At 37.8% G+C, this 16,203-nt stretch overlaps 1 protein-coding gene across 50 annotated transcripts in view; it reads right to left on the bottom strand.

Annotated features, from left to right (window-relative positions):
* Positions 1-16,203, bottom strand: part of LPP (LIM domain containing preferred translocation partner in lipoma) — a 741,980-nt gene that overhangs the window by 178,307 nt on the left and 547,470 nt on the right. For all 50 annotated transcript variants that reach the window (XM_063662516.1, XM_063662513.1, XM_063662540.1 and 47 more), the window contains one exon: positions 10,575-10,701. In XM_063662516.1, the coding sequence (XP_063518586.1) occupies positions 10,575-10,701 (127 nt within the window). The remainder of the gene's footprint in view (positions 1-10,574; positions 10,702-16,203) is intronic.

Genomic DNA, 16,203 nt, shown 5'->3' with positions numbered 1-16,203 from the left:
AAAAGGAATGAGAAAATCTGAGTTATACTCTGTGGCTCTGTCACTAACAAATTTGTGACCCTAAAAATCTCACTCATTTTCATGATCTCTAAAAATGAAGAGGTTTTCCTAGATAGTCTCTTAAGATTCCCTCCAGCTCTAACATTTTATGATTTTATAAGGTGCTAAATAAATATAACTTAAATGAATGAAGTATTTCCTCCCTGCAGTTTACTATACACCATGTCCTGTCACAGAAATGTGAATGTCTGCTCACAGTTTTCATTTATTAGTTCATTAATTCATTAACACCTATTAAACATGTCTGATGTGCCAGGCATTACTCCAGGAATGATAGGAATACAACACTGAACTAAACATAAATTGTTGCCCTCACGCAGACTTACATTTAGTGGAGAAAACAGATGGGAAATATTACAAGTAAATTGGATAAAGACACTGAGATAAAAGATATTGGGAATCTCTTTTGTTCTTTTGTATAAGAAAACTTTGGTTCCTTTGTATTTGAAAAATACATACACATAATTCCTTAAAAGTTATTTATTTTATTCTTTTTAAGGGCAATGTGTTCTTATGTTTGAATAAGGTGGATCTAAGGTCTGAGATCACAAAAGTAGCAGGCCCAGCCTACGTCTGCTCCTTTGTAAATAGCCCTGCCATCGGAGACTGTCCATTACTCAGAAAGAAAATTTTGACCATAGAATTCAAAATACATCTAGTTGCATGGCTTTGGATAAGTCATTTGGGATTCAGTTTTCTAGAAAATGAAAGATTTTCCTAGATAATTTCTAAGATCACATTCTTCTTTACTCTAAGTCTGGGATTCCAAATCAATGCTTAAAAACATACTAGCCAGGCCGGGTGCAGTGGCTCACGCCTGTAATCCCAGCACTTTCGGGAGGCCGAGGCCGGAGGATCACCTGAGGTCAGGAGTTTGAGATCAGCCCGACCAACATGGAGAAACCTCGTCTCTACTAAAAATACAAAAATAATTAGCCTGGTATGGTGGCATATGCCTGTAATCCCAGCTACCTGGGAGGCTGAGGCAGGAGAATCGCTTGAACCTTGGAGGTGGAGTTTGCAGTGCACCGAGATCAAGCCATTGCACTCCAACCTGGGCAATAAGAGTGAAACTCTGACACAAAACAAACAAACAAACAAACAAACAAACACTCTAGCCAAATTAATAAAAAATTAACGTATGCTAAGATAGAACACATAAAATGCTCAGGATTATTATTTATTTAGTGCTGTAAACATATACTACTCTGAACAAACATTACCAGAAGTCACTACCACAAAATAAAATATATCTAATATGCCACATTAACTAGAAAACATTCTATTCCCACAACTCAAAGACACCCTAAACAAAAAGTTGGAGAGAAACAAAACCAAGAAACCCATTTTCTCCCCCCAAATCAATACAACCTTCTCTCTAAGCCACTTATTGTCTAATTTTTCTTCCATTGTGGTTTTGGGGTTTTTCATTAATTAGGTCATTTATTTGTGAAAAAAAGATCCACTAAAGGTAGCTGCCCACCTGGAGTCATTTCCCAGTTTGTAATTGATAGGAGCACTTTGGAAACCATTTTCTTGTCACATAATAACACAAACTATGAAATACAAATTAGTTTACACCTCTCATTTGAGATCCTCTAAGCACTTTACAAAGCAATCACATCGTTCCTTATACAGATTAAAAAGCTAAAACATTAAGTATGTTAACTCAACTATCTTATGGCCCATGACCAATTCAGCAACATGGTGTTAACAGCACAATGGGGTGAAAAGCGAAAAGAATTTAAAGTCTGTAGGCCTGCGCTCCAGGGCAATTCTGCTACTTACCTGCTTTATGACTTGTGAGGGTAGTGGAGAGCCCTGGGGAATGGGGAGTCCCTTAATCACTGAAATCTTTCATTTCTTCATATCCCAAATGGAAATAAACACACTGTCTATTTTGTAGGACTGCTGTCTTGCTCAAGTGATATAACACGTAGAAAAGTGCTTTAAAAAGCATTATATAAATGTTAGTTGAAATCATGTAATAATAATAATGATAATCTAGGGGTAGACCTAGAAGTTGGATGCAAGACGCTAACTTCCAAACAAGTTTAGATGCCTAAGTCACAAAATGTCAGAATCGGACAGCACTTATGAAGTATAATCTAATCATCCATCAGTTGCTTGAGTACCTATCACTATTTTCACCAACAAGGGATTATTAGATTCTGACCCAGAATTTGACAAAGACTTTCTTCTGTCTCTTAAGAAAGTGATTTCATTACGTTGAATGGGAACTGGCCAGACTCCCCTCACTTGCCTTTGTTGTTAATTTTTGAATCACAAATATTAAGTCAAATTCCTTTTCTACATGATAGTCTCTCAATAGCAATGAGGGCTCTAGGTTTTCCTTTCTCCATACCTTCAACTGCACCTCAAATCATGGTTTTTAATTTCCTAAGCATCTTAGTCAAGTCCTCTGGACAAGCTCACTTATCAACTGGTTCCACTAGTGCAGAAAGAAAATGGACCATCCTCCTCATTGTTTTTTTTTTGTTCTGTTTCTATTCATGAACATTCATTGGCCCTCCATTTTCATCTTAATTGAGAAGATACCAAGGCACCAAATACAATGAGCTGGCATAACCAATAAAATGATCGATCATAGCACTTTATTCATGTTCATGCTTTTTTTCTCTCAAGGCTTAGCATGTGCTAGTTCCCTGCTGCCTCATGCCTTCTACTTTTGTCTAGCTGTCCTTTGAAAAATGAAAGACTATTCCACTGGAACAAACTCCTGGTTTTCTGCAAAATTTCTCAACAACTCCTACTAACAATACTCAGAGATGAACAAAAAGTTTCCTTAGATAAATGCTAAGTTCTGAGAAGAGAATTTACCTGGCAATGCTCTGAAGGATTCTTCAAATAGTTCACTCAATAATTTTAAGGCTCACATACTTCTGCTTTTTTTTAAAGAAAGAATAAGACAATATCATATAAATGATGTCAAAATAATTACAGCTCTATGCTTAAAAATATACTGTCAGATATTTCCAGTCCATCCTTAGATGCATTACAACATCCATTTCCAGAGATACTGTCTTCCAATAGTGTTGTCTTCAGCCTTAAGGGCTGCTCAGCCAGAATATTATTATTTGGAAAAAATTATGCCATAGTCAGAGACATACATGTATGAAAAGCTTCATATACAAACATGCTTTCTCTTACAAAATGAAGGAAAGCATAAAACTTAGAGGCTCTAGGTGTATTACTTAAGGCTGTGGGTGTAACAACCAACATGGAAAAGTCTTGGACAATTTCAAAGAGTTATCTCAAGGTTATCCGGAGAAAAACTCAACTTTGCTTTTCTTTAGCTACCTAAAACTGTTTGAAAAACCAAACTTTAAAAATGGCAACTAGCCCTGTAGATGCCCCAATTTTCTGAGAATAATACTTTTCTCTCCTATTCATTTTAATACTCAATTTAAAAGTTTTCCATTTTCTATTATAAGCTCTGAATTTACTCTAAATTATAATAATTTACAGCTACTTCATTGCCCCGTGTTCCTTTTTTTTTTTTTTCTTTTTTCAGACGGAGTCTCCCTCTGTCACCAGGCTGGAGTGCAGTGGCACGATCTCGGCTCACTGTAATCTCTGCCTCCTGGGTTCAAGTGATTCTCCTGCCTCAGCCTCCTGAGTAACTGGGACTACAGGTGCGTGCCACCATGCCCAGCTAATTTTTGTATTTTTAGTAGAGATGGGGTTTCACCATGTTGGCCAGGATGGTCTTGATCTCTTGACCTCGTGATCTGCCCACCTCAGCCTCCCAAAGTGCTGGGATTACAGGCATGAGCCACCCCATGTTCTTTTTAAGCATCTATCACTAGAACTGAGAGCCTCCTTTAGTATCAACATATTTTTCTAGTTGTCCAGGAAAAAAATTTGCTCTAAAATGCAAGCACTTGAACCAAGGCTTCCTGTAGATAAGCTGGGCTAAACACCCACTGTCTGGTTTATTGAATTGGGTAAGAATTTCCTCCTACCCCCAACTTTCTACTATGTTTCCTCCCTTTCCTCTACAGAGCAGTGTTTAGAGGCCCTCTCAATGACACCAGTGTTAATGGAAAGACACATGTCCATGGTAAGGAAATCTGTTATAGCCAAAACTGAAGTCCAAGTAGATGGCAAATGCCCACAGTACAGAGACTGTATCTTCCCTTTAGAGACATAGACTCATCCAACTGCTTTATCACAGTTCAACATCTGTGGCATTTACCTAATACTGTAATGCAATAATCACAAGTTATAATGAACATGGACATAAGAAGGCATGGAAACACTAAAACTATCACCTTTTCAGAAGAAATCATTAAAAAAAAACAAAAAACAGTGAGATAGTTAAGCGTTCCTGCTTGTTATATTTTATAAAAAACCTGACTTGAAAAAATAAGAACTGTGGCTATTAGTGATTTGCCTTCTCCCAAGGTCAAGAGAAGAACTACAGACTGCAAAATGGCTGATAGGTAGGTATTAGGTAGACTGTCTTCCTAGTGTATGTACCTCAGCCATGTCACAGCAGTTAATTCAGGATGTTTAAGATAGTTGAAACATATCAGTGACATTGAAGTCCAGATTACAAACGTGTAATCTTGGGCAGAAGCAGTCCCTCCATCTCTCACTTGAAGATCATAACTTCATAAGGAAAAGTTATGACATGGGAGAGAAAGAGCCAGTTACTGACAATCAGCAGGAACAGCATTTATATACCTTTCTGTAATGGTAATGTATTATAATAGACATGAGATCAGAAGAGTGAGGCCAAATTCCAAAATTATTAGCATGTGACCTTGAACAACTCATTGAGCCTCTCTGAATCTCTATTTCCCCATCCAAAAAATGAAATGAAGACATCATCGCCAGGTCTGCCAGTCACGTTGTGGCTGTGACTTGGTTTTTTAAACATATGGAGCTCTAGGTAAATATCAGCTTTTGTCATCACTACCACAATTGTCCTCATCTCACCAGCAATAGAAGGTGTGTATGTCTGGTAAAAAACAAGAAAAAAAGAAAACAATAATGGGAAATTTCAAAGACCCACTGTAGTCATTAAAACAGGAAAGTTGAGAAGGTGCAGAAATGTCAATCTCTCTACCCACCCAAGAAGGGATTCTTAAGGTAATTCATTTGTGACAGGCTTCAGTACATTTTTAGAGAGGAGGGGAGTCCTTATAGTTGTTGCAGTTAGAGCATCTCTAGCTGTTTTAACCTGAGGTGATTCTGCCTCCCCACATTTATCTCTATCTCTGTTTGTCTACATATATCTGTCAATCATCCCTCTCTCTCTTTCTGTCTCTCTGTCTATATTTCTGTCACTCTATCACTATTTCAAAACAAAACTGTAGACATAATCATACCTCACCTTATACTGCAACAAGTAGCTCATAAAAATAAGATTTTCCTACATATTCACAACGCCATTAATATCATCATGAAATTAACATTGATGTATTATCTAATGTATCATTCATATTCAAATTTCTCTAAGTTTGCTACCAATCCTTTACAGCTTTTTTTGTCATCCAGAATTCAATCAAGACACATGCCTTGCATTTGAATGGCATGTCTCTTCAATTTCCTTTAATCTAGAATAGTGTTTTATAACATTGACCGTGTTGCAGAATTCAGGACAGGTGTCTTGAAGCATGTCCCATCATCTGCATTTTTTACTTCCTCATGGTTGGATAGAGCTGAAATATTTTAGCAAGACCACTGCCTAGATGATGCTGCAGACTTCCTACATTCAGTTGGCACATGCCAGTCTGTCCCATTATTGAGGATGTTAAATTTCATTACTTGGTTTAAGACGGCTTCCAGGAGACCTCTCCATTATAAGAGTTCCTTTTCTCCTTTGTACTTAAGTCATCTGTGAGGTGATCTTCTGGCACCTCTCTCAATACTTTTAAGCATACGATAATTATAATTCAATATAAATAAAACTGTTAAGAGTGATGAGGGGCTCCGCAAAGAAACAATAACTATAGTAACATATTCATGAATCATTCCACTTATAAAAAAAAAAAAAAAGAGTGTCTTGGAAGCAAAGCAACATGACCACAAAGGAACCTACTCTGTTGACATCATTTATTTACATTTTGTTCACTCTCACTCCCTAGTACAGCTTGTAGTCTAGCAGGAGATCTACAACATGAAAGCACTTAATTACCTTCAGTAAATCAGCTACAGTTTAAATAAAAATTCCAGCATTAAATAGGCAAAGTAGTAAAGAAAGAGTAGGTGATGGAGTTTTGGCAGGGCTGAGAGGACAGTCCTGCAAAAAAGAGAAGTTATTTAAGGGAAGTGCTTGGCAATGCTATTTTCAGTCCAGAATAGGCCAAAGGTAAAACTCTGACAGAAAGCAAAAGAAGACTTTATCTATTGCTCTTGGGTCAGGCCCTGCTGATGCAAACACACTGCTATGTATTCTTTCTGCTCATCCTCAGGCAGACTTATGGACTCTCACATAGCAGCTCAGTCACACCCAACACAGTGCCGATATCTGCACTGAAATCCTTGACATCTGTGACTCTCTTGTCCTTCCTAGGAACCCGTGAGCCCCATGAGGGCAGAGCCTCTGCATTTGGGTGTCCCAAACACCCAGCACAGTAGCAGGCACAAAGAAGGTGCTTGAGAAATGTTTAAAGCGCGGAACAATAAAGGACAGTTCTTTTCACGAGTCCTTTGCCTCTTGATTTCATCTTTCTGGTAAGAAGTGCATCCTGGCTCTGGAGTGCATGTTTTTAACCACTATCCATAGAGCAGTTCCCATGGCATGTGATCTCAATGTGCAAGGACTCATGATAGACAATAACGTTCTTAGCCTTTAGCCGGACGTTGAAAGCCTTCCCTAGATTGGTCCTAACCTATTACTTGAAACTTATTTCCCAATATTTGCTACTTCTCACATGGAGACTTAACTACAATGGTTTCATTCCCTGTTATGTCAAAACTCCCCTCATGAGAAATGACTTCACTTCTCTACTATCTTCCTACTTCCAAATCTCAATTAGCACGATTTTAAAGACTTACTCAGAGGCTAACTATTCCATAAATACTTTTCCATTCCTCTCTCTTGATTTTCTCTTTCCTTTTTCTGAATTCTCAAAGAACACTTGGTGAACATTGATTAAGTCACTTGTCACTTTCTGCCTTGTGCTTATAATATAACATCATAACTCTGTACACATATCCTATTAGACTATAAGAACTTCAAAGGTAAGACCCACATCTACCCCCACCACCACCTAGCAGAGCAGCCTAAATATTATCATAGGCACTTTTTTTTTTGTTTTCTACATAACGTAAATTTTCTTTAAATAATCCTGGCCTCAACTTATATTTTGTTAATTCTGTGTACTTAGAAGAGAATGCTCATCTCTTATTTCCCATCTGTCCAAAGCTAATCTCCACCATAAACACTCTTCTAAATATGTAGCCTGGCTAGCTTTCCCCATCTTTTACAGTGTGGTGTTTAAATGTACAGATCTGGATTCTAATTCAGTTCTGCAATATATTAGCTGTTGACATTAGGCAAATTAATATTTCTGTGCCTTAATTTCAAAATCTGAAAATGATAATAGTATCTATTTCACAGGGTTATGTTTTCCTGTAGGAGTGAAATGAGTTAATTCCTATAATGTAAATAAAATATAGTGCTGCCGTATCATAAGCACTCAATAAAAGTTAGCCATTTCTCCAAATTCTCAAATGGTTATTCATTCCCATTTGGCAATGATTATTTACCAATGACATACGTTCTACTGTTGCAGGAACTTAAATTTAAATTGAGCATTATTAATGGATTTTTAATGAGCATATCTTATGTCTTAAATAAAGTATAAGCCCCAAGAGCATGGGAGAACCTTGAGTATTGTATCGAGCATATTCTACATGCCAAGAACTTGGCTAAGTGCTTTGTATAAATATTTCATTCATTTCTTATAACAACAGTATAAGCTAGTTATTATTCCCATATTACAGATAAAACAAAACAAAATGAAGGTTTAGAGGGAATAATACTTGTTCAAGTTTTCTAAGCTACTAAGTAGTAGGGCTTGGACAATTCTTGAAGGGAAAGGTAATAATTTATATCTGTTTCCCAGAGTGTTCAATATATATTCATTCATTCAATTAGCATCTATGTTCCATTTTTTTTATGGCAATATGTTTTGTTGCTATGATATTTGAAGCATATATACTTGGTAAGTCAGCTTTTCCTTTTTAATAGGGCCTAAATACAGAGACCTTATTTCTCACTTTTAAAAAATGTATTTTAGACCCCATTATAAACCCTCCTCACATGGCAATGACAAGAGCATTAATAAACTTTTTGTGTATTTTGATGTAACTAGAAACTGTGGATTTTCTATGTTTTGTTTTACTGTTCTCCATGCACTGTTGTTAATCTCCATCAATTTATGTTTAGCTTTATTGTTATACTTTAGATTAAGGATATTTGTACATTGAACTTATTACTGTTGAAAGAAATGCTAGAGAACATTTGCCCCAACCGTTTATATACTGAGGTGGGAAATGGGGCTCAGGCAGATGGGTGACATGCCAGTATTGCTTGGCCAGCGAGGGATAGAGAAGAGACCACAACCAGATGTTTTATTCCCACTCTCTGTGCTCTTTTAGCTAAGCTAAACTGCCACCTGAACACAAATAAAAGCCAGGGTTTTCATATCCTAATACCTCCTACTTCATCTACTGTGTGTTTTTGGACTGGTGTGGTCAGTTGACCTGTCATTACATATTCCCATATAGGAGCAAAAAAGACACGAAAATAGAAAATATTTGAAGAAGCAAAAATCCTGTGCAATTTCCCCATCTTTGTGCCTTTACTAATACTGTTCCCCAAATGTCCTTTCTCTATTTGTCCTTGAAGCAGTGCCACTCAAAAAGTGGTCCATGGATGGGTGTCTACGAAATGCTTATCACCCTGGATGAGATAAATACAGGAACAAAGGAGTAATATTTAGAAACTACTATAAAAATTCAAAAGAGTAATTCGTTAATAGTTAACTCTAATAAGGATAAAATTTCATCTTCCATTTTATTTTGCGACTTTTATTTCCCTAGTAATTAATTTTAACTGACTCAACAAAAATACTGGTCTCCAACAGATTGGGAGGAAAATGGTCTTCTACCACAAAAAATGTGAAAGGCACTGGTTTAAAGGGCTCAGATTCAAGTGCCACCAATTCTTTACCAAAGTATTCCTGATGCTCCTAATAAATGGAGCTTTTAAAACTTCTGGCCGGGCGCGGTGGCTCACGCCTGTAATCCCAGCACTTTGGGAGGCTGAGGCGGGTGGATCACCTGAGGTCAGGAGTTCAAGACCAGCCTGGCCAACATGGCAAAACCTCATCTCTACTAAAAATACAAAAACTAGCCAGGTGTGGCAGTGGGCACCTGTAATCCCAGCTACTCGGGAGGCTGAGGAAGGAGAATCGCTTAAAACCCAGAGGTGGAAGTTGCAGTGAGCCAAGATCATGCCAGTATACTCTAGCCTGGGTGACAGAGCAAGACTCTGTCTCAAAAATAAAATAAAATAAAATAAAAATAAAATAAAATTTGCAACTATTGACCTAAGCCTTCTCATGTCTTTTATCACTTTCTACCTAGACTAGTAATTATTTGTATGCTTGTCTCACCTCTTCCTGAACAATTTTAACCTCACTGAGGACAGGTTATGTGTCCACAAAACCTCACAATCGGCATATAATTCATAAATTTGCATTATATTCATGGACTGGAAGGATTAACCATTCCTAGTTATTAACAAGTTTGAAGAGGGGAAAATTAAAACTACAAAGAGAACATCATTTCTCGAACTGAGATAGAAAAAAAGATTAAGATTACAATCTGGAAACTGGATATTAGACAATATCCAATTCCACATTTTTTACTTGAATCTTTAGACCAGTGAGAAACGGGAACATACAAAGAAATCCTATTTCTGCTTAATGGGAAGCTAATAAGTTGTCAAAAAATAAGTCTTCTTTTTTAAAACAAAAAACAAACAAACAAAAAAAACAGGGTCTCACTCTGTTGTCCAGTCTGGAGTGCAGTGGCACAATCACAGCTCACTGCAGCCACAGCTCACTGCAGCCTCGACCTCCCAGGCTCAGGTGATTCTCCAGCCTCAGCCTTCTGAGTAGCTGGGACTACAGGCACATGCCACCACACTCAGCTAATTTTTGTATTTTTAATGGAGACAGGGTTTCCCCATGTTGCCTAGGCTGGTAAAAAATAAGTCTCAACAATAAAATTTGTATCTAAGGAAACTCTAAGGACCACTGAAATTTTAGTATAAGCTAAGTAGACATCACATTTATGGCAGTCTTGCAAATGCAAATCCTACAATTACTTAGTTGTGCGGGGATGTATATCAACTCTCATGCATCTGGACTCAAATACTTTACCAGTGGAGCTGATAATAGTTCCAACTACTAAGGAAGGAAATCAGAGCAAGATAGTTACTTCAGAAGTCAGCTCTAGGCCCCACTCACCAAAGTATTCGTCAGCAGGTGGATTTTCCATGTCATACAGCATCTTTTTGGTCAGGTGCTCAAGCTCATCCTCTGGGCGGAATGAAGGGGCAACTGACGAAGGCCCCAGTTGCCCTGTATGGCCACCCTGAAAGGCAGAAAGCACACAGTCCTTTAATTGCCACCTAGACCATCAACCAAGGCAGTCAGCCTAAACAAGCAGTGATTGCACTGGAGAGGAAAAAGCACTGGACGTGGCTGTCAGGATACCTGGGTTTTAGAATTAGTTTTATCACTTATTCAGTGGCTAACCTTGGACACATCTCTTTACTCATTTGCCTTATCTAGATGAGTCATCTATCAGGCTTTAGAAATCCATGTTTACAATAGGAAGAATCTATTTTGTTCAACAATTGCTAAGTAATCACTATTTGCTGTTATACATTTATGAGAAAAATAAATTGAGTCTTTCTTTCTTATGAACCTTAAAGTGAAGTGAGTGATACAGGCACATTAATAATTAAAGAAAAACAGCTGCAGAAAGAGCAAAATAAGGGCATAAGGTGGGACCTCTCGCATAGCCCGCGATGGACTTCCTGAAGAGAGGGAGCAGAGCAGGCTAGGCCTTATTCAGCTAAAAGGGAGAAAACATACAGGTAGAAGTTTCTCACACTCAGGTGAAAAAAGTCAAGCAGCATAAAGAGCTTGTGGAAGTTGTGTACTTTGGGACCACATATAAACTTTGAGATAGGAAATGAGATAAATCTTATCGAGTACAGGAGTCCAGAAAGCGAACATTTTGGTTCTAGTTCTTTTGTTCCAGTTAAGGAAGTTGAGTAATTTCATTTTTCCAGCACTGCAAACAGCCAGATTTCAAATAGCGATGATAAGTCAGTAGCATTGACACTGGGCTGGTGTTGAAATGGGTGGGTGAGAGCAAAGCTATGAGGATGTGAAGACATACAGAGTGAAATGATGGACTTTGGGGCTTGGGCGCGGCCAGGTTGGGCAGGGGGTGAGGGATAAAAGACTCCATATAAAATGTATAGTTTCTTTATCCCTCATCCCCTGTACCCATATGGGACATGCAGGGCCACTGGGGCCTTTGTCTATTCCCCCTTCATTTCACTCTTATGGGTACAGTGTACACTGCTTGGGTGATGGGTGCACTAAAATCTCAGAATTCACCACTGTAGAACCCATCCATGTAACCAAAGCTCACATGTATCCCAAAACATACTGCAATAAAAAAAAATAATTAAAAAATAAATAGGTGGGCAAGCCAGAATTATAGCAATGTAAGATAATCAAATATCAATTGACAGAATACTTGAGATCATCAATGAAGAATAAAAAGTTTGTAAAAAAGGAATAAAGGCCATATACTAGATTTAAAGTAGCTTTGTGCTATGTGATTAAAAGGGAATTTATCACATTTTCCATTGCCTATAAATTTGACCATTTCTAATATTTCACCCCAACATTCTTAATAAAAGTGTTATAAAAACAGAAAAGCTATTATTTAAATTTAGAACTGATGATGATGTCTGCCATGCGTAATGGGCAGAGATGTGGGTTGGGAATGCTCTTGCCTTGATATTTATGCATTGTTAAAATAGTTGGCCAAAAGGTTCTCTTTTCAGAATGTTTATAAGAGTAAGTTCAACAAAACTTAAAGCTTCATATTCATTCTCCTATTATCTTCACTACACCAAATTAGCTCTTGGATGTGAAAATCCTGTAAAGTACAAATCCCTGAACACATGCTATCATTCCCAACATTTACTACAACAACTCCAAGATGGGTATTAATCATTTGTGTGATGTCTAAAGCGTTAAATGTCTTCTAAACATAGTCAAGAAGGTTGATTGGTACCTATTTGGCCTTTTCTCTAAAATAATTTTCATTTTTTTTGGTTTCCCAAAATATACAGATATTTGAAGTATAGACACGCAGAAGGCTGAAAAGTCCAAAATCATTTTATGCTGGTCACTAACCTTAGCCTGAGATTTTATTGCATTGTTGAACAATTTGGATTAGAGATGAGACAGTGATGAGTAAACTATGGCATATGCTCAGGTTACAGACAAAAAAATTGAGTTGCTTGCCTGGATCTGAAGAACCATTATGCTAATCTCCTCTTTGTGAGACAGGGAAACTGAGACCCCCCCCCCAAAAATCAGGGAGGGCTAGTTTTGATAAAGTCAGGACAAGAGCTCATCCTTGACTGACTTATTTATTAGCAAACATTAAAGATTAAATTTAGGACCTCCTCTAAACTGTAAACATTACCTGTCACACGAGGATTAGAGGAGCTACTGAATTATTCAGTTATTCTTTTGTTTATTGTTTTATCCACTCATTCTTACAGGGTTTATTCTGTGTACCTTCTGTAAGAACCCAGGAGGGACATGAAGATATATTACACACAACCTTTGTTTTTGAGAGTTTTGCAGTCTAGTGGGGGGTAAGAAACATGCACAAATGATTAATTATAAAAAGCACAGGTCGGGCGCAGTGGCTCACATCAGTAATTCCAGCATCTTGGGAAGTCAAGGCTGGCAGATCACTTGAGGCCAGAAGTTCAAGACCAGCTTGGCCAAAACTGTGAAACCCCGTATCTACTAAAAACACAAAAATTAGCCAGGTATGATAATGCAAACCTGTAATCCCAGCTACTTGGGAGGCTGGGGCATGAAAATCGCTTGAACCTGGATGGTAGAGTTTGAGTCAAGATCGTGCCACTGCATTCCAACCTTGATGACAGAGGGAGATTCTATTCCCCCCCACACACACACAAAAAGAAAAATTAAAAAAAAATATATATAGCATAGTATATTGATAGGTGTTTGCATAAACATGAATATTGGATGAATGGTTGCCAATATTGTTAAACCTTAAATTGCATATATGTGGCTTGCTTCCCAGAAAATTGTGCAGAAGTACTCATACAAGTGAATAAAATTAAATGACAAAGGTTGGTCACAGGAGCCATATTTGAGAGGAGGAACAAGGACTAACAAGGTAAACTAACCAGCAAAAGAATCACCTAAATAGACAATGACAGATACATACATTGTAAATCTATGCAACAAGCCTGCAAAGGTGAACAAGACATGTTTCACAAAGAACAAATACAATTGCAGAATAGGATAGAGTAACTACAGTTTATTTACAGATCTATATAAAGACCGGGTACGGAAATGTTGAAGGAGATTCTTTCTGGCAGGCGGAATCTTAGGGGACTTCCACTTTCTACATTTGTTTCTTTATTGTACAGCAAGTAGTTCTACTTTTGTAATCCATGAATATAAATATTTTTAAACATGATGACTTCAAGTGATAAAGATATGCTGGACATGACCCGCTATCCTGGAGCTTCCAACCCAGGTCAAGTGAAGGACCCTGAGAGGAGCACAGTTTCAAAGTTGAGACGTAGTTTGGTGTGAGTGGGAAAAACTACAAGTGGTTCAGTATTTCGGTCTGGACAGGTAGAAAAATAGGAAGGGTCAGTTAATTACTGCTTCCATGCCATGCTGACATGTTTAGGGCTTCTCAGTGAGCTAGGGGCTCCAGGCCTTGGGTAAGAACGTGGACAAGTCTCAAAATCTAATGTGTTAAACTGTCTTTTGACAAAACAACAACAACAACAACAACAAAACAGGTATCTGTAGTGTACACAAAATTTACTTACAATTTCAAGAAGTTCACAGACCACAGGGAATATATTTGCGTGTTCTCAATTAGGAACATTCAGGCATTAGAAACCACGATAAGTGTTTTTAGAAGAGTGTTCTAATCATATTTAGAAAGTTCCCTCTGAAGTAGAGCGTGAATGGGAGAGCAGCAAGACTGAAATGAGATGGTGAGTTTATCTAATATACTAGTGGCCAGAAATAAAGGAATACATTATATGGCAGTATCATTATGGCTAGAAACAGAGAGTTGACTATGGCCTTCACTTGGCATCCTTAGGTGAGATCATCAACCTTTCATAACTTCTGGTTCTCTTCTATCAATGGACTTGCCAGTGGTACCTCACAGTCTCTGTAAGAATTAAAGTGAGATAACCCACATTCCACGATAAACAGAGTTTAACTACTTTCAGACAATTGTAACAAAGAGGATCTCTTTGAATCTCTCAAACTGCCTCTGAGGGAGTGGATTATTACAGTTCAGGTAGTGGAATTGAAAATGAGGTTGGGAAGTGACCTACACCTTTTCTCCAGGCTTGCAATACAGGGAGACCTTGAGCCCAAAATATGGTGTCACCTGTCTCCAAGCGCCAAGCATTTTTTCCCCAACCAAACAATGCTTCCCATAGAAAGTGCCAGAAAAGTACAAAATATTACCTCTAATAATAATGGTGCGAGTTGTTTTAATTAAGCCAAACGACTCTTAGAGAAAACTTGATAATTCCTGTCTTCAGTCTTAGGGTGGACCCTCAGAGAACAGACACAATTTATCATTGTCTCAACCTAATATCAGTTTCCCTTTCAATATAAACAAGGCAGCAAGAAGGCCGATCCTGTCCTTTATAAATCTAAGCCAGAAATTTAGATTCTACCCCTAGCACTTACATTTCAAGTATAAATCTAATTTCAAAGTACTTACCTTGTCAATATTTCACAGATTTTGAGAAAAACGTATCATTCTTTTTGTTCTCTGAATACTCTATTTGCTTGCTATGCTGTTTCTGAAATAACACTTGGAAAGGCTATTTTCTGTTAGATTCTACTCTTTTATCTAATGCTAATTATGGATTCTTGTTTTTTTTCTTATGATGAAAGATTCTGAGAGATCATTTCTTCCAGTATTTCTGAAGTTTATTTGGCTAGAGAACAGCCTCCACCTCCACTCCATGGCTGTCACTAACTCAGTGCAGAATACTTAACACCTGTGGAATACATAATGGAGAAACACAGCGTTCCTCAGTTAAGAGTTGTCTCTCACACCAAAGAAGACAGCTTAAAACTTTCAGTGTTCGAGCCTAGAAGTAGTAATCCAGTACTATTCTCACTGTCATAATCAGAGACCTACTGTAATACCGCTCTCTCAATAGTGTTTAGGGCTCAATACCTCCTAAGAAAAATGAACAACTGTGTCCAACTTATTTGTTAATAAGCAACTTCTAGCATATTGTATGGGTAATAAAGCACGATTGAATATTTGTGGTGGGAGGTGCTGAAAGGGAATAATTTGTGTTATTTTGTTTCTCGTTTCTTCAGAAGTAGAAGTGTGAGTTGTATCAGCAACATATTCACTGTAGCATATTAATTCCTCATATTTGCAAGACCCTTTTCAAGGTGCCTACTTTCACAGATATGAAATCTCAAATGCCTACACAACAGCCCTGTATGACATGTAATCCTATTTCTGGATGAGAAAGTAGAGACCTAAGAAGATAAGTGAGCAACCTTGTAGAGGTACCGCTGCTTAAAAACGGCAGAACATTGAAACTGGGGTGTGCTGAGTTGGGCATACTTCTACACTGCAATGCCTCTCAGGGTTTTGATATCATTGTCTCCAAGACTTTCTAGCTCTCTTACTGTGCGGCAGTTTGGATTTTAGTCTGAGTCTATTATCTATCAGATAATCGAAAAGAGTCTATTCTTTTATCAGAGTGGAGGTTTGCTGCTAAATAGCAAA

Source organism: Pongo pygmaeus, chromosome 2 (genome assembly GCF_028885625.2).
Source record: "Pongo pygmaeus isolate AG05252 chromosome 2, NHGRI_mPonPyg2-v2.0_pri, whole genome shotgun sequence".
NCBI classification, from domain to species: Eukaryota; Metazoa; Chordata; class Mammalia; order Primates; family Hominidae; genus Pongo; species Pongo pygmaeus.
This window is presented reverse-complemented; position numbering and strand designations above follow the sequence as displayed.